This window comes from Leptodactylus fuscus, chromosome 5 (assembly GCF_031893055.1).
Source record: "Leptodactylus fuscus isolate aLepFus1 chromosome 5, aLepFus1.hap2, whole genome shotgun sequence".
NCBI lineage: Eukaryota > Metazoa > Chordata > Amphibia > Anura > Leptodactylidae > Leptodactylus > Leptodactylus fuscus.
In genome coordinates, this window is record NC_134269.1 from 43,596,274 (window position 1) to 43,616,560 (window position 20,287).

At 43.7% G+C, this 20,287-nt stretch overlaps 1 protein-coding gene across 2 annotated transcripts in view; it reads right to left on the bottom strand.

The window, feature by feature from the left end:
• ADD2 (adducin 2) overlaps positions 1–20,287 on the bottom strand; it is a 60,990-nt gene that overhangs the window by 27,198 nt on the left and 13,505 nt on the right. For both annotated transcript variants that reach the window (XM_075273023.1, XM_075273024.1), the window contains exon 2: positions 48–267. In XM_075273023.1, the coding sequence (XP_075129124.1) occupies positions 48–230 (183 nt within the window). In that variant the 5' untranslated portion in view covers positions 231–267. The remainder of the gene's footprint in view (positions 1–47; positions 268–20,287) is intronic.

The following is a 20,287-nucleotide window of genomic DNA, read 5'->3' on the forward strand; positions in this document are numbered from 1 at the left end:
TGGTACAACATGCACATCTTCTTTTCCCATTCCAGGTAACTACTCACTGGGCTCTGTAGGATCATGGTGACACGTTTCTTCTGCTCCATGACATTGAAATCCTGCCTTAGATCTGCCGCCATATTCCGAATTCGAAGATATTCTGGATCATTCTCTGTATATCGCTCAAAGTATCTTGGTTCTTCCGGGGGAGGCGAGGTCACAGCCTCAGGGGTGGTTTGTTCGCTCATCTTTGTGGGTTATCTCTGTCTCCACTGCACATGAGTCCTATGAGATACAAAAAAGATCAGTTAATATCTAATATCAGAAGCACCCACCATACTGATGTATATGGTGTGTAGTATGCTTTCAAGAGAAATTACTGCAGTTTTCTCCTACTACACTGAATTGTGATAGACAGTCTACAAACATGAGATATCCCTGCCATTATATTTTAAGTAGCTTTAATAAACTGTGGTTAAGATATCTAGCAATGGAAATAAACGGGATCAATACAAAATAGGTCCTTAAAGAGGACCTTTCATCACCTCCAACAAGCCCATTTCATTACATCAATTAATAGTTGCTGCATCACTGATTCTGGCACAGTTGGGATTTTTTCTCTAGCCCCCACCGTTCCCAAGTAATCAATGCTGTTAGTTCTGATGTACTATTTAGACTCTGTACTGTGAGGAGGGTGATGTCAGGCAGGAGCAGACGAGGGGTGTGGTTTTGAGCGCTGACACTGGCTGCCTCTGATTGGAGCTCTGAGTCACGCCCCCTGTCTGACACCGCCCTCCTGACATTACAGAGCCTATATAGCACATCAGACATCAAAACTATCTGTCCTTGTTGCTCAGGAATGGTGAGGGCTAAAAAAAAAAATTCCAACTGTGTTGGAATCAGTGGAGCAGAGCCTATTGCATTATGTAAAGAGTTGGACTTGTTGGAGGTGGTAAAAGGTCTTCTTTATGTGGACAGAAGATGGCCTTCATTGAAACCATGTCTCAATTGACTAGCATAATATATTCATCCTTTGTTCTCTGTGTTTGTTTGTATCTAAAATCCAGAAGGTTCATTTTTAAATATCAATTTTCAGTTCACATTTAAGCTACATAAAAGTTTGGTGTCTTTATAAATAACTGGATTAAATACGCACTGTAGTTACAACAAACTTTGAATAAAAGAATAGCACAGGCATAGAAACTTTGTAATATATTTTATCAGAGATAAATGCTGGTTTCTCCTCTTATTAGGATGTTTCTCCGCTCCCCACTCTGTTATACAGAGATTGACTTGGAAAATGCTGCTACATTGTACTGCAGATACAAAATATCTATAGAAGTCTATGGAGAGTGGGGGAGTGATCAGGAAGTGCTACAGATAAGAGAAAAAATACAGATCTGCCCTGATGTTCGAGCTAATTCCGAGCTTTGTATTGCAACCAGAACACACTACTCATATCAGTACAAGTCAGTACTTCTCCATATATGTCCTGTGTCATGTTAATATTCACATGGCTGAATTTGAAGCATATTCTGACTCCAAATTTCACCTGGAATCTTGAAATGAATGGGAGGCAGATTTTTTTCTTTAGTTGATAAGTGTCTCCAGGAAGATTTGGCCTGATAACCTGAAATTTCCCCATTGTGGGACTATTAAAGGATAATCTTATTAAATGGGAGGGGGAAAAATATCAAATGGCCGATACAGGATTTAGAAATTATGCAGTGTATTCCACAGTAGACTCTATAGTGGAATTTGTACAAGCTAAAAATTCAGCATTGGGAGTTGAAATGAAGGGAAGGCAGTTATCAGCAGAATTTGGAGATGAATTTGAGGTGGATCCAGATTCAGCTTTGTAAATATACCCAGAGCAGATTCTTCTTTACTTACTGTGCAGTAAGCTCAGAGAGAACTGCAAACTACAGATAAAGCGTACAGAAGGGGAAACTGCTAAAAATCTGCGGAATCTAAATCATATAATGGTCAGATGTAGCGTTACTCATCTCTCATGTACACACATAGCACATCCTGAGATACAAAGTCTGAATGTGTGTCTTTATATGTGTCATACACCTGCCTATACAATTACACCTAAACCTAAGTGACTATGTAGTAGCAATTTCTTGAAATACCGTAGGAAATTAAAGATTTTCCTAAACACATTTTATCATGGTGAGAAATACAATGCAGGGATCTTAAGTTAAACTTAAGATGAAATCTCCTCCTAATGCGGCGCTACAGCAAACAGTGGTGTATGTAAGACTATTAGCACAATAAGCTTGTGTAAGTCTGTTAAGTGATTGCGACTTTTAATCTAGATCCTGGGAACAGATACATAACATGAGGCTGAAGGTAATGCCGTGTCTTAGACATGGAGGTACGCTGCTGCCTGAGCAGGGACGAAGCCTAAGGACTCCTTCACACGACCGTACTTTTGATCTAGAATTGCAGATCCACAATTGCGGGTAAAAGTACGGACACATGCATTTCTATTGGCCTAGATACATAATCACATTTTTTGCAGTATACAAAGACCGCAAATTATGAAGCAAGGCCCATTTTTACCCAAATTTGCGACACATATAAGTGTAGGGGTTCATACAAGTCTTTTTGAGGATACATGATTGCAGATGACATACAGACATGTTTTTTGCAGATTGTGGATCAGTATTTGTGGACTGTAAAAAGCACTATGGTCATGTGAAGGAAGCCTTAATGGAGTCTAAGGGTAGGTTCACAAGTCATTTTTTGGTCAGCATTTTGAGGCCATATCCGCCTCAAAATCCTGACCAAAAAGACAACTCCCATTGAAATCAATGGGAGCCGGTCAGTTCTTTTTTTCCGGCAGCCGTTTGCTCCGACTCCCGGAAAAAGAAGCGACATGCTCATTCTTTCAGGCTGATTTGCCTTGTGACATCCGCCTAAAGACACTCCCTCCTCCGGACTAGGCTCATTCATTTGGGCCTAATCCAGAGCGGAGTGCGCAACTGGATGCCGGTTCACTGCACCGGCATCCAATCGCAGCTACCCGTATTTTGGTCTGGAAACTGAGTTGGCCTCTGCCTCAGGTTCCAGACCAAAAAACCCTGTGTGAACTTACCCTTAAGATTTACGTGTAGTGCTGTATCCACCAAAAGACATCACTCAACTGGGTATATCCACATCTCTCCCCCAGCATATAGTGTCAGGGGAAAAGAAGGGTAAGGCATGCTGAATTTCAATCTGTCCAATCCTTTGGAAATAAGCAATCTAGGTATATCTGGTACTAGTTTAATCCCTTGCATTTTTGTCATAAATGCCCTACTTTTTTTTTTCACCCCTATCAGTATGTCTTTGGAGTGTGGGAGGAAACCCACGCAAACACGAGGAGTACATACAAACTCCTTGCAAATGTTGTCCTTGGCAGGATTTGAACCCAGAACTCCAGTAGGGGTTATGTAGCGGTTTTTCTGTAAATGTGGTTAATAGTATCCCCTGCACTGCCTGTGATTTTCTATAGTGAGCCACCATGATGCCCAATCCTTAAAATTTTCATTGCAGAAAAGTAAGTGTCATAAACGCTGTGTTTTACAGTCCAAGCTAAGGGAGGCTAAGGCCCAACGTAGCGGGCTGCAGCAAAAAAAAAATCTCTTTTTGTTTTGTAGATTGTGAGCCCCATTTAGGGCGGGTTCACACGATGTATTTTGGTATGTAATGTGGCACGTAGACGCCGCGGGAGCTTTTGTGGGCTGTATACGCTCCCATTGATTTCACTGGGAGCCAGGACCGTATATGCGGCGCTATTTTGCGGCCGTGATTTTGCGGCGGCCGCAAAATAGCGCCGCGTATACGGTCCCGGCTCCCGACCTACATTAACCATACAGAATTTTTCTGAAATTTCCCCAATGTGGGACTATTAAAGGATTATCTTATCTTATCTTTTTGATGTTCAGCATCTCCTCAGTCCTAGATTTGGTGGATCTTTAGAATTTTACAAAATACTGAATTCTAGAAAATATAATTTAGCTTACAATCAGATTATCGGCATGACATTTGACATGCTGGCAGTTGCTCCTCAGCAGCACACGGCCGCCTTCCCAGCATGTGTTCACTATAACAAAGAGAGTCTGCTGTCAGATACTGATATACAGGGTCAGAATCTTAAATGTCAGGCAGCAAATCTCAAGCAAACTGCATAACCCTTTCACAGTCAGATGCTCCTGGGATCCCTTCTTATCTTATGTAGCAGATCAATGCCGGTGACATCATGGGTTTTAACGTCATGGGTTTCCATGACAATTGTTTAAATGCAGAATCGTCCTTCTTGTGTTTGGACTGTATAGCTATATATAGCGCCTGTTTTGGCCGCTACGCTTAGAACTTTTTGTGACAAGAGCTGATCCTGTTCTCTGTGTTTGCTGTATTTGCAGAACGAAACTGCTTTAGGCCGGGACCCCATGGGATGAAATGTCTTGATATGCCCATGGCGGAAACACATACCTCCCAACTTTTGAAGAACCGAAAGAGGGACAAAATGTGCGGCGCGCGTAGCGCGCTGCGGTAAATTTAGCCCCGCCCACTTTTGTGTTGACTCCGCCCACTCGTTAATTTTTCATGTGCCCGCACACAGTATATTCCTCCTACAGTCACCCGTAAATTATATGTCCCCCTTCTATCTCTCCCCCAGTTTCATATACACCCTTCATCTGCCCCCAGTTTCATGTCCCTCTTCCATCTCTGCCCCAGATTCATGTCCCCACATCTCTGCCCCCAGATTCATGTCCTCCATCTCTGCCCTCAGATTCATGTCCTCTCCATCTCTGCCCCCAGATTCATGTCCCCACATCTCTGCTCCCAAATTCATGTCCTCTCCATCTCTGCCCTCAGATTCATGTCCTCTCCATCTCTGCCCCCAGATTCATGTCCCCCATCTCTGCCCTCAGATTCATGTCCTCTCCATCTCTGCCCCCAGATTCATGTCCCCACATCTCTGCTCCCAAATTCATGTCCTCTCCATCTCTGCCCCCAGATTCATGTCCTCTCCATCTCTGCCCCAGATTCATGTCCCCCATCTCTGCCCCCAGATTCATGTCCTCCATCTCTGCCCCCAGATTCATGTCCCCACATCTCTGCCCCCAGATTCATGTCCCCACATCTCTGCCCCCAGATTCATGTCCCACATCTCTGCCCCCAGATTCATGTCCCTCCATCTCTGCCCCCAGATTCATGTCCTCTCCATCTCTGCCCCCAGATTCATGTCCCCCATCTCTGCCCCCAGATTCATGTCCCCCATCTCTGCCCTCAGATTCATGTCCTCTCCATCTCTGCCCCCAGATTCATGTCCCTCCATCTCTGCTCCCAAATTCATGTCCACTCCATCTCTGCCCCCAGATTCATGTCCCCCATCTCTGCCCCCAGATTCATGTCCTCTCCATCTCTGCCCCCAGATTCATGTCCCCCATCTCTGCCCCCAGATTCATGTCCTCTCCATCTCTGCCCCCAGTGTCATGCCGTCCTCTCCTTCATCTGACCCCAGATTCACGTTCCACCTCCACATTAAACTTACCTTCTCCTCCGCTCCCTCGCCGCTCTCTGCCCGCCTCTCTCGCTGACACATGCAGCTGAAGGAAGGAGCTGACACAGGTCAGCTCCTCGCTTCGCCGCTGCCCGCCACTCTCTCCCTGACACATGCGGCTGAAGCTGCTCGCGTGCTCGCTTCGCCGCTGTGTCTCTCTCTCGCTGACACATGCGGCTGAAGCGAGTAGCTGACCTGTGTCAGCTCCTCGATTCGCCGCTGCCACCGGCTCCTGGCTTGTACATCGCGTCTACAAACCAGGAGCCGGCGGCAGCAGCGAAGCGAGGAGCTGACACAGGTCAGCTCCTCGCTTCAGCCGCATGTGTCAGCGAGAGAGAGACGCAGCAGCGAAGCGAGCACGCGAGCAGCTTCAGCCGCATGTGTCAGGGAGAGAGGCGGGCAGCGGCGAAGCGAGGAGCTGACCTGTGTCAGCTCCTTGCTTCAGCCGCATATGTGTTCAACTCAGATCTGCGTCCTCTGGACGCAGATCTGAGTTGAAATCGGGACATACCTCCCTCCAACCGGGACCGTGGGACATGTCACCCAAATCGGGACTGTCCCGCGGAAATCGGGACGGTTGGGAGGTATGGGAAACAGCCTTGTTACAGTAAGGGAAAAGTGGATGGGATTCGCTAGAATACCATGCCCACATTGCGGAAAAAAAATGCAGTGTGGACACACCACGATTTACAAAACTGTCGCGGTTTTGGAAATCATAGCATGTCAATTATACCTATGGAAACGCCAACGATTTCCTCATAGGTATTATTGTAACAGAAAGTCCGCAGAGGAAAATTCCGCAAACTTTCTGTGTGACCCTTCGTTCACATCTGCGTTCGGTATTCCGTTCAGGGAGTCGGCATGAGGACCCCCCGGAACGGAATACCAAACGCAACTGCAAGCGGTGTGCTAGTGAAAGACTATAATGTGGTCCGTGTGCTTGCCCCGCTCTGCCCGCACGAATCATGCGGGCAGGAAAGTTGATTGTGAACTACTTTCCTGTCCGTATTACCCCTGCAGAGATCTGGCGGCAAGCACATGGATCCCATTATAGTCTATGGGGTCTGTGTGCTTTCACTGGCACACCGCTAGCGGTTGCGTTCGGTATTCCGCTCGGGGAGTCCTCATGCGGATTCCCCCAGATGGAATACCAATGCAGAAGTGAACAAGGCCTAAAGCGCTGCGGGAAAAAGTGTGATGCGTTTCCGCCGCATTTTTTTCCGCAGCGCTTTTTTGCTGCAGGACGTCTCATGGGGCCTTAGCTTTAGGCTGAGGCACCATGTTGCGGAAACGCAGCCAAAGCCAGGAGTGGATTGAGCAGAAGACAGAGGCATAAGAACTTCCGATATGTTCCCCATTGCTTCTGTAGCTATATTGTAGGGCCTCAGCCTAATATATTTCCATTCTAGGACTAAGTCATGGTCAGATTTCAACAAAGTGATTTTTTCTATGATATATTAGAAGAACAATTTGTGGATTTCCCCTTTAAGGATTATAGGGCCGCGCAGGAAAACCTAAAAGTAAATCCGGACTTGGCTATTAGTCATTAAACATGATGCGTTCCTAAGAGCCAGAATGTAACCACATTAGTCTTTCTCCCGGTACATTATATCTGCGTACATCACTCTGGCGCTTTCTGGTCCAAGCACTTAGCACAATGATGGTGATGAGCCTGTGAGTCCGGCCTCCCTGCTCCATCAGAATGGTCTGCGGAGAGGATTAAAGCTGTGAGATCAGCCTGTTGTCCCAGAACTGCACATTCACATGCCATTAAAATGCACGCCTCAGCACATCAAAATTATACTATAAATCTAACGTTGAGTAACTGGCACCAGGTTATGAGCTGTGCTGAATGTGCTGTCTGCACAGAGGACAGGGACTTAACTGTTTACATGCTGGAGGTTTGCAAATCTCTGCATATACAAGTCCTAACTATATAAGAGTCAGGAACAGTGAATGCATTTTATGATGTGTATGTCTATTTTAATCAGTGACTTATAAAATAAGCGTTAAGCACCTTTATAAGATGGTGACAATGTGTATTTAAAGGGTTAAAGAGCACCTGTTTTAATAAATATGGGTATTTTTTATAAAGTAATTCTTCTGCCGAATATTTTTCTCATAACGCTCCATTGTGCAGCTCCTCTATTATTATTCCTGGGCATTTACGAATAAATTGACAACTGGGTGGTACCATTTGGGGATGTGGTCTCTGTCCAATCAGTGCTGACCGTGCCAGACTAAGGGGGCATTGACAAGGAGTAAAGTGGCGCTGATTCTGCCATGATAACTCATGGCAGAATCAGCGCTGATAAAAAGTCTCCCATTGACTTCAATGTGTTCTGTGTGGAAAACGGAACCCATTGAAGTCAATGGGAGTCTTTTTATCAGCGCTGATTCTGCTGTGAGTTATGGCAGAATCAGCGCCACTTTACTCCGTGTGAATGCCCCCTAAGGGGGATGTTAATACCCAATTGTCTACTTATGCAAGAGTCCCACTAGTGCCAGGCTCTGTCCTTCGGTTCTGTCGGAGAACCTGAATAACAGAGAGTCAGACTGTTAAAACAGCGGTTATACATAGAGACCCCTTTGGCTATAATGGCGCCCGCTGTCTTAAAACTCCTGTTCCGTGCAGGACTTTTCTTTCTGCCAATTTTCTGCAGTTTCTGCGATGGACTCTGATGCAGCCGTGAACCCAGCCTTATTCAAAAATATTCAGGAGTAAGAACAGAGGAACAACATAATGCCGAGATAAGAAAAAAGGTGACCCAGAACTGTCATATCATAGGAAATACAAGTATGTACAAAAAAAACAACGTTAGGGTAACGTTCACACTACTATTGTGAACATCCAATGCTCTCGTCCATCATAGGACATGTCAATAGAATAATGGACACAGATGGACCAACCTGCATCCGTGTCCAGCCCCACTGACTCTAATGTAAACAATATGGCAGACACTTTCTCCCGTCATGTTGGCTTACTTTTGTAATGGAAGAAAAAGTATAAAAAAACTTAACGGAAGAAAACCTCTGTGTTTTCTTTTTTACATTAGAGTAAATGCAGACTGTAGATGGAGGGGGCTCCATTTACATCTGTTGTTTAATGGCCATTGCTCTCACCCTGTGCTGGATAAGAACAACGGATAATAATAACAGTAGTGTGTTCCCACCCTAAGAGAAGTGATGGGTCCTCTATAACTGAGTGAGCCCTATGGAATCCTCTACAGCACATCACTAAATTCAGAATTTGCAGGTACAATACGTGAATTTTATCTCCCAGATCTAGAGCAGTGTCCTTCAACCTCTTCAAGCGCTTGTAAAAAAAAAAAGTTCCAAAGTACCATCAATGGACACTGTGGTGTCCGTCATGTGACAGATCTGCTCCTAATCTCAGAAAATCCTTTGGCTTGTGGGGGCAACTGTGGCAAACAAACACTACATTTCTGAGGGTCTTAGCTTCCGCCCAGCTGTAGAGAAACATGGATCCCCTCAAATGCTGCACATAGGCACATTTTAATGTGACCACCATAGGTACCCACTACACTGGATCAGCTATCTCTGGCAGTCCCATTGAAATGAATGACCTGCCAATCCATTCAAACAAAGGTCCAAGACACTTGTTCTTGTGGTTGGACACGCACAAGTCAGCAGGTCACCCCCTGTCCTTTAGATTGGAGGCCAGTTCTTGTTACTGGAATTCTCCTTTAAATTTTTGTGCCCAAAGGCCATGGCTAACAGACAGTACATGTGTGAGCCATGCTACATAGACTGCACTATATCCCACCATTACTGTCCGAAGGCACAACCCAACAAAATGGCCTGTACGATCTTGTGGTGCTACCTTTGTGTCCAATTCATGTGGGCAGTTGATATGGTGCAATCATATCTGACTTGGGGTCTCTATAAACTTTTAGTGCCCACTTTGTTAACCCTCTATGAGCATCTCATTGGGGATCTGGTTTCCATTTGAGGCAGAAGTCTCAGGCAGCCTAAGGCTCTGGCCATTTTCCAAGGAAGAAGAAGGATGGACAAAATACATAGCTGGTATAGGCCGAGGTGTTTTTGTCTTTGAGGAACGATCCAGGACAGAGTTTGTCATCGTGAAATGTCTCCAGGACTATTTGTACTGTTTATTTAGTGACATTTATAGAAATTGGAACAATAAATCCAGCATCACGACTCCCATCTTGTGTAATGAGAAGATGTCAGATGACAAATCACCATATGAAGGCCTCAGCATGGCAGTGAATCAGTTACTTGCACACAATTCCCACCGCTCTGTCGCCTCCTCCTTTCCAGGATTGCAGCATCTCTGGAGTTGCTAGGACACAGACAGGCAATGGATGCTCGCACGGCTCCCCATATTACATGTATAAGCACAGCTGCTGCCAACCCAACACACCTATCACTGCCAAACCAAGGCGCACATGCCACCCCAGCTGAACCCAGCTGCTCCGCTGTACATGTCACAACTTCTGAGTGGCGGCCAATTTATTTGCAGATTTACAGACACGGCATTACAGGATGGAAGACATTACATGCACAGGATCACAAATATAAAAAGCTCTATAAAGGCAAATATACATGTATGCAATGCTCTGCAACCAATGCAGGACACATAATACACAGGGTCTAGAGGACTAGTAGAAAACACACACTCCTTTATAGAGGACAGTCTCATGGACACGGCCCTGTATTTCATCTGCATAGAGACAGTATGAACAAACATACAGAAACCCCACTGCCTGCTCAGCTGTCCCCAAGATAAGCCCCCAGAGGATTGCTCTATAGTAATGTATATTAGAAAACATGACCGCTCTAGTAATATTGTACTGATATTCATAAATCCTATATAACTCCTTTTAAGAATCAAGAACGTTGCGGAAAAAATGCTGCGCATGCTTTGAGAAATAGAAGGGTTAATAGTTTATTTTTATCAATTACTAAAATGAAGTGAATGAACAAAAGAGAAATGTAATCCCATCGATATTTGGTGTGACCTTTGCCCTTTAGAGGAGGAGTCCTGACAGTGATGATACGGCCCCCACAGAGCCCTGATCTCAACATCATCCAGTCTGTCTGGGATTACATGAAGAGACAGAAGGATTGGAGCAAGTCTATATCCACAGAAGATGCGTGCTTAGTTCTCTAAGATGGCGGGAACAACCTCCTTCCCTGGAGAGTTACTTCAAAAACTCAACACTAGAGACCTTTACAAAAAAGTCCAGCCTTCATAAATCTGTCAATTGTGTGGTCATAAAACAGACCCTAAAGTATTGGGAAATAACTTGGACACTGTCAAGCTATTGAAAGGTTAGCTGTAGAGATGACTGCAAAACTTAGTAAAGTTCCAAAAAACTCATACCAACACATCCTATACGGTAAACCAAAGAGGAAGGACGTGGAAGTAAGGTGGCACTTGCCAATAATATAGAGAAAGATCTATGCAACTTACTTAGTAAATATCAATACATATATCAATAACATAGAGTGATAAGATATTAATAATGATATGAAATAAAGAGATATTAGTAAGCATTTGGTGGAAAATGTAACAACATGTATAAAGTGCAAGAAAACAAATGTCATCATGGCAGTCTATGGATCCTGTCTAGTATGCCACTGAATAGGGTTTTGCATGTGGTGCACAAAGCAGATATTCCAGGGGCCACACAGTGGCTCAGTGGTTAGCATTGCAGCGCTGGAGTCCTGGTGTTCAAATCCTGCCAAGGGCATAAAACCATATGCAAGGAGTTTGAATGTTCTCCCTGTATTTGCATGGATTTCCATCCCATATTCCAAAGACATACTGATAGGGAAAAAATGGACATTGTGAGCTCTATGTGGGGCTCACAATCTACATTAAAAAAACAACAACAAATAAACAAAAAAAAAGGTCCCACATCGCAACCCGCAGCAAAAAAAGTGCTGCTGTGGTGGCAATACATCGTGGTTCTTGCCTCAGCACTTTGCAAAGAAAGTTTGCAGAGGTTTCTTCTGTGGACTTTCTGCTTCACTTATATCTATAGGGAAACCCCCGTCGTTTCCGTAGATATAATTGACATGCTGCGATTTCCAAATCTGCCACGGTTTTGGAAATCGCCACGTGTCCGCCCTGCGTATTTTACCACAAAGTGGGCATGGGATTTGCTAGAATCATATCCACTTTGCTGTGACTGTAAAATGCTGCGGCTTTTTCCGCCACATGGGGCCCCAGCCTAAAACGCAATTTTTCATCTTTTTAAACTGCATGTAAAAAACCCCATGCAGAGACTTCTATATATTCCTAATGCAAAATAATGCAAAGGGACCCCCACATATCATGTGCTATATATAATATTTATGCTTCTTATATTGAGGCCTTGGGGCCCCCACAAGCTCCAGGGCCAGGTAGTGATCTCTGGTTTTATTTTATTTTTGGTGGGTTTTTTTTTTTTTTTACTTTGTACAGTGCAATGGTTTAGGAGATAAAATAAAAATGCAATAAAAAAAACTCAACTGGAAAAACACTGAATACTTAGCAAAGTACTATGTGTGAATCCAGCCTATGGCAAAAAATAAAATGTGGTGTGAATGTGCCCTTACTGTGCTAGTTCTATTAATACAAGAATACAGATACGTAAAGCAGCACGCTACACCTACAGATTCATTGCAGAATGCCTACATATCTTATCATACACAACACATGGTTGGCAAAACATCTCCATGGCAAAGCTGCCACAACCATTGCACATATATATCATATATATATATATATATATATATATATATATATATATATATATTCCTTTTATTTGTTGTACACCACATCTGAAAGACATATAGCACTGTAGGACTCACCACAACATGAAACAAACACAAAAAACCCAAATGCCTTCTACCTACAAATAATAAGACTGGTGCCCGCCTGCAGTGTGTAGACAAGCATAGTCTGTGATGTATGCTGTATACACATTCCCCATATTCCCTAATGCCATTCACATGATTGATCAGTCATATGGTGCCCACGACATGAATTACTCACTCAGGGTATAAAATAACAGACAATTGGGGTCCGTCTAACGCAGACAACCTGTCCTGGGCTCAGATGGCTGTCCCATGGGGTGAAGTAATATGTATATTCTATGGAACATGCAGAATCACATGTGTCACACTTCTGCTGAGAATTTACTCTGTAATCTGTGACAGAGGGAGGACAGATGGCTGTTTTCAGGAGATAAACCCATTGCCTACTCCACCCACATTTTACCACCCCCTTCCAGAGAATCTTAAAAAGCAAAATCAAACAACACAGAAAAGGAAAGCAGTGAAGACAGTGAGAGTGATATTAGCTGGAGCTGACATATAAGTAGTAATGGGCTGCAGTACCAGGCGCAGCCACATTCTTATATATGGCAGTAAAGACAACAATGAGAGTGATATTAGCTGGAGCTGACATATACATAGTAATGAGCTGCAGTACCAGGCACAGCCACACTCATATGTATGGCAGTGGAGAAAACAATGAGAGTGATAAATGTATATTCAAATGAATGGGTTATAAAGCTAACCGCCAGGAAGACATCCTCTGTCCAGTTTCTTGGGGCTGAGGACAAAAATCCAGCGGGATGGCACAGGGCGGATACCAGTCGCAAGTATCAATGCCCCCTTACTCATACATCCTAATTTTCAAAGGACTGAAAGAGGGACAGAATAAGTGGTTCACTACACGCACCTCTGCAAATTTAGCCCCATCCACTTCCACCCATTTCTCTTTGTGCCCCCACAAAGTAAATTATATTGTCCCCCTCCAGTTGCCTTCACAGCCTAATGCTGCCCTCCAGCTATCCCCCTTTCAGTTGCCACCACAGTATAAATCCTCCTTCAGCTGCCCCACATTTTAATGCCTGCCCTGAACTACTCCCACAGTTTAATGTTGACTCCAACTGTCCCCATATTTTAATGTCCCCCTCTAACTGCCCTCACAGTTTTATGTCCTCTTCCATCTGACCCCACAGTATAAATTCCCCCTGTAGTTGCCCCACAGGATTATGTCCCTCTGCTGGTGCCCCCACAATATCAAACAAACACATAAAAACACTAATACTCACCACACCCGGTTCACTGCTGGAGTCTTCAGGGAGTAGATGGCGCAATGTAAGTGACATCACTAAAGTGACTTCTGCTTGTGGAGAAGAGACAGAGGCCAAATGGTAAAGCAGGGAGTTGATAGCTTCCTGCTCCACCACTGTTTTCAACAATGAAAGCTGGAACATACCTCCTGACAATTGGGACAGCACCCAGAATTCAGCACTGTCCCGCTAAATCCGGGAAGAATGGGAGATATATACTGAATCTTTTCCTACTAACCCATACATCAATCTGCTCAGCCCCTCCTGCTCTATAACATGCCATCTACTGAACAGACTTCACATTCAGCATAAAGAGAGACTAACACTGAGAACACTACACCTTGGGTAGACTCCTTAGGAGAAGGAGAAGGGCATCTTGACCCAGTTCTGCCTGTGCTCCAAGTTCTCATCATCATTCAGCAGTAGCATACAGCAGAGGGATTATCACATCCTTGTACCAGAGCCCAAATTTGCCAGGGATTATTTCAGATGCAGTTTTAAAAGGTTAAGCCCTCCTAGTTGATGCATGTAGACACATTAAAGCTTATGTATTAGTAAAAGTCACCCCTGATAAATATAATGCAACTTGTACCTGCAGGACTAGACTGTACAATCATCCCTAAAAGGTTCTTCATTGTCCAAGAATGAGGACAACGTCATTACACTCTCATCCCCCGCCACAGCATCCTCTAGTTTATGTGATACTATTTTAGTAGGCAGAAAGGTAGAAACATAACACAATGTCTCCTACCAAATATGAGCATTATGGCTGGCGGAGAGGATGTCATTTATCATTATTGCTAAATGTAATGGAATATGAGATATATCAGATACAGAAGCCTCATAATATGATGAAAGGACACAAAGAGAGACTTCCAAGTATCATTCGATTTAGTATACGAGGAGCCAACCATGTAACATACATTATACTATAGTCAGCCGAACCTGGCTGGGCCCTCCATTCTCAACTATAGAGACCAGTTCGATAAGGGGGACCCACCTGTTGTCCAGAAAATCCTGAATTAAATTCCAGCACTGAGCCCCAGAATAAAATGTTCCCGTTATGTCATGTGAACGGATAGGCAAGTCACATAGGCAAGATGGAACTCCATTCACTGTCTATGGGACTGCAGGAGAAAGTTACTTCTCAGCCATCTCTGGCAGTCCCATAGAGAATAAATGGATCAGTGGTGGACCTATCGCTTCATTCCTAAGAGGGATTGGGACCACCGTTTTTCATGAGATTACTAATGGAATTGGGATAGACCCATGTCCTGTATCCTCATCTATAGGGCACATGCGCATTACTGTAGTGGTTTTTACTGTCCACAAATACAGATTCATCTGCAATTACGGATCCGCAATAAGACTTGTATGATCCCCTACACCTGTATGTGCCACAAATGGGGCCAAGAATAGGAAACTGCTTCGTAATTTGCAGTCCATGTACACGACATGACCAACAGCTGTGTGTATGGTCCCATAGAAATGAATGGGTTTATCGTATGCATGAGGCCTAGAACTATATGCACAGGGGTGTAACTTGAGCATAAGCACTGGCATCAGTATTAAGATTGCAGCTTTCATCTGGTCCATAAACCAAGGAGACCCACGGATTACCGGAACCACACTAAGGGGGATTAAACTCCTTAACACCCATAACCATCACTATCAATAATTCACTATAAGTATGAGGTAGGGGGCCCCGGACAAAAGATTGCACCGGGGCCCACAAGACTTTAAGTTACGCCACTGTATATGCATATGACTGTAGGACCTGTAAACTAGCACATGCATTGGAATCTATGTGCTATCCCGGTTTTTATGGACCTATACACTTGAATGAATGGACTGAGTTGCAAAACAAGACAGGAATAAGACCTGCTCCATATTTTGTAGCTCATTTCTTCGGCCCGGACGCTGATGTATGAAAACTATGGATATGTGTATGGGGCTATAGAAATGTATGTGTCCATAGGTTATCCCTTTTTATGGCTCATGCGTACAGTTGTCGGCATGAAGCCTTAGAGTCTATTTGGGCACTTTATATTCCATAAACTTATAGTCAAAACACCATAGAATTGTATGCATAAAGCGAATAACCGCAATACGGGGAAATCACCGGATGAAAACCTCCAATTAAACTGTTCGGAGAAAATGTAAAGTACGGGGAGACGACAAAACAATGTTATTATGTGTAACCTTTCAGAATGCGGCACAGTCACACTCCTGACTATTCATTTAGTACGCCATATGGGGATTGTGTTGTCGCTCTTGTGCCTTAGGGTTGGGGCAGGTTATTTTCAGAGGGTAATTAATGGCTATTAAAGTGGCATAATACAAGAGAGACGCAGCGGGAAGGCTAGCGCCAGGCTGTACACTGTGCCCATGCTAGAATGCCAAGGCTGTTACCAAGGCAGAGACAATTGACTTGCAATGTTGCTAGGTAGAAGCAGCTCCCATTGGGGAAAGGTCTTCTCTCAGGGTTATAAAGTGGTCTGTCTATGACTTCATCCTGAATCCTCTTAAAAAAGATAAATGACTATTGGGGCGTCTCTATGCAGAGGCCTCGGGGGAGATCATAAGGATTTATGGCAGGATGATGGCCGCAGGGCGGATACGGACGTTGCTTACACAATCGTCTATTACACTAATGAATCCATTTACATTAGTTTTGGCACTTTTGTGGTTATTTACGCATGCAAGTAAATGGGGGGAGGTGCACAATGTTTACAAGTGAAACTGCAAAATACAGAGACAATAACAATGTCAAGGAAATGACAAAAATACACAATTAAAGGTCACCTGGGCAGTAACTAGTGGTCACTATGTAATGCCAATGCACATTTACTTAGAATTGCGCATTGTCCTCTGCCTTTGTTATGTCTCTTGGAAGAATAATGATTCAATGGGGTCACCCCAAAATTTATTTTCATTCATTTCCAGGAGGAATAGCAGAGGAATACTAGTAAACTATAAAATAATGAAAAGAAAGCTGTAGAAGGTTTATTATATGAGGAATTTAAAAAAAACACATCAAGAGTTCTGCTTATGTTGTCTGTGGTTATTGCAGATGATGGACCTGGCCACATCACAACCCACCGTGTCATGTGTCTCAAAGCGACATTCAGCGCCACAGGTCACTCCACATCCTCCCTCCTTTCTCGATCTCACAGGTAATTGTTTACCGGTGCTATAAGGATCTGACTATAGTAAAGCCAACCTCCATAGCACAGGTTATGACCTGTGAGACCAATGGAAGAGGGTGTGATGCAATCCAGAAGGCTGATCACTAATTCCGATCACATTACTCATGGGTCGTGCTGTGGTCCATCATCTGTAATAATCCTGGACAGTTTAGTAAATTACCAATCCCTGGACTAATTTTCCCCAATTTGAACATGAGCCTGAACCTATTACAATGACCTTGTCTTTGCTCCGCTGATGTATTTCTTGTATAAACAAGAGGTCAAACTCACAATGTAGGTCTTAGGTCCCATGTATAAGATTGAGTTTGCTGTCCAGGGGATGCTGATTTTGCAGCAGAATGCATTTGGAGGACACTCAGAGTAACCCATCCAAGTATCTGAGTGTCTTCCCTGATGTACTAACCTGTATGGGGCAGGGCGTAACTACCATAGAGGCAGTGGAGGCAGCTGCCACAGGGCCCAGGCCATTAGGGGGCCCGGTGACAGTCGCTACCGATGCTTTTTTTTTAAATTGGCCGTTACAGGCCCTATTTACTTGCTGATCCTGGACATAATACTGTGTGCAGGGGCCACTATTGGGTATAATACTGTGTGCAGGGGCCACTATGGGGGATAATACTGTGTGCAGGAGTCACTCAGGGGCATAATACTGTGTACAGGGGTGGCTATGGGACATAATACTGTGTGCAGGGGCCACTAATGGACATAATACTGTGTACAGGGCTTACTAAGGGACATAATAGAGTGCGGAGGAGGGGGTTGGTCGAGGTCTTCAACGTCAGTGTCGGTTGGGGGGGGGCCCATGTCAAAAGTTCGCCACGGGGCCCCGCCATTCCTAGATACGCCACTGGTATGGGGGCTTCTGATTTATTCTGTTCAGATGACACAGAGCGGGATAAGACTTGCTTTATGATCACTGAAATGGAAAGGAGCATCAGTTGCCCCCACAGGAGACCCTCAGCTCTGTGCATTAAGACTAAGGGAAGTTATATAGGGTTTCTAATAGATTTGCATTCTGGCCAGTTACACATTTCTATGATCTCATACTACATGAATCATAAAATTACATATATAATAGGGATATACAAGTCTTCTCAGCACTTCCATTATAGTAAAATTAGCTTGAGACAATAAGACACCCCAAAATGTCATCTTTGTCCAGTTATCGCCCCATTTCAGTTCTTCACTGGTGACTATGATTTGTCTTCCAACTTCTCAGTCAGCTTTTGACCAGCTACAATCTGGCTTCTGAACCAGTCACTTTACCGAAACCTCCCTAACCAAAGTTTCTGATGATCTGTTAGCTGCCAAAACCAAACAGTATTAGTATTTACTCCTTTCTATAAATCTTTCCCCTGCCTTTGACACAATTGACGACTCTCTCCTGTTACAAGCTGTCATCCCTTGGCATCACAGATTTGGCCCTCTCCCAGATCTCACCAACCATTCTTCCATTCACACACCGCTGTCTCACACTCTCTCGTCTTCTCCTTCCCAATTCCTACATTGATCCAGATCCAGAAAATTCAATTCAACACATTAACAATGACATACAAGGCTGTTGTGAACCTTTCCACTCCATTCATCTCTTGATACCTCACCATGTGTAGTCTCCGGTCCTCACAAGATCTCTTTCTCTGCTCTCTTGACTGCTATAAGATTTTTCTTGTACCTTCCTCATACTATGGAACTCACTATCCCAACACATCAGATGGTCTCCACAATTTAAATCTTCACACGCAAGTTGAAAACCCACCTATAACCCACACTAACCCTGCGGCCCAGGGGTGTACCAAATAACCATGGGGTCGCATAGCAAACTTATAATAGAGCCCCATAATACTATGATCACCTTAACCAGCTAGTTCAGAACTTGAAAAGTGAAGGATTATTTTGGAGTCATGATTTACATACATGAATATCATACATTGTAAAGTACATATAATGCACATAGTGATATCAGATTACCAGGATAATACACACAGTGATGTCACAGTGCAGGGATAATACACACAGTGATGTCACAGTACAGGGATAATACACACAGTGATGTCACAGTACAGGGATAATATACACAGTGATGTCACAGTACAGGGATAATACACACAGTAATGTCACAGTACAGGGATAATACAGACCGTGATGTCACAGTACAGGGATAATGCACACAGTGATGTCATTGTACAAAGATAATAAGCACAGTGATGTCACAGTACAGGATAATACACACAGTGATGTCACAGTACAGGGATACCCACTATGACATCATAACAAAAATATCACTGTGTACACTGTGACATCACAGCACATGAAGAAAGTAATTATAATGATGTCACTTGCAGAGATTATGTCCTAGTAAAATAATGGAGGCACATTCTGCTTTCCATATACTCTTCCATCAATCATAGTTATCACTAATTGCACCCTAGATCTCGGTGGAAATGGCCCCCCATAGTTGTTGGGTCCCATAGCATCTGGTATGCCGCCACCCCGTTACTTACAGCCACGCTGCTGCCTCTATGCTGTCATATGAGCAGCTTCTGCCCTGACCTACTGTCTCTGTCCTTCTTCCTTTGTGCGTCCTTGCTGGCACAGTCCTCTCCCTATTATTGTGCTTGTGTTTTGTCTCATGTTATATTTGTGAACTCTTTTCATATGCTCAGTATTCTGGAATGAATGGCACGAAAAAATAATAATAGTAATTTGAGATAGCTGTATAGATATATAGCCTTCAGGCATGAGCTAAGTAATGTGTAATACATATGAGCCAGGCCGATGTATACATTTATATATACATAGGCCTCTATATACATATGTATGAAGTTAATTAAGAGCATTGGAAGAGATGTAATTATAATCCCTCTGCTTTTAGCCATCCATGTTGCCTGCAGCGGTTGCAGAGCTCTTGAGGTAGAAATAATCCTTTTATGTTCCCTGGTTCGCTACCCGTCTGACAGCGACTTTTTCTGAGAATGTGAAATTCATGTTATAATAAGCAAACCAATAAAACAACACTGAGAGAACAAGTACTGTATGTAGTTACCATCCACAGTGCTAACAATATGCATCGCTGGGGAACCAACCAAACCCATACCACCCGCACCAATGCCAACATGAGACTTATTGCCAACCTGTCAGATAATTCTACCAACTAAAAAGTATATTGACCATAAAAACAGATTAAGGATGTAAAGATTAAGGGTTCAAAGGGGTATAAACTTTAGCAAGTAGTGCTTTAAATGGTAAAACTCTAAGTATGTTCCTGTGTATGTTTTCTACAAAAGGTGGATCTATACACCTGCTGCATGCTTAGTCTTTTGTGTATATGAAAAATCTATAGAACTGCTGCTATATGGTGGGTGTATGGACCTGCTGCCACATTCTTAGCCTGTGATATCTATATAGTGGATGTATGGACCTGCTGT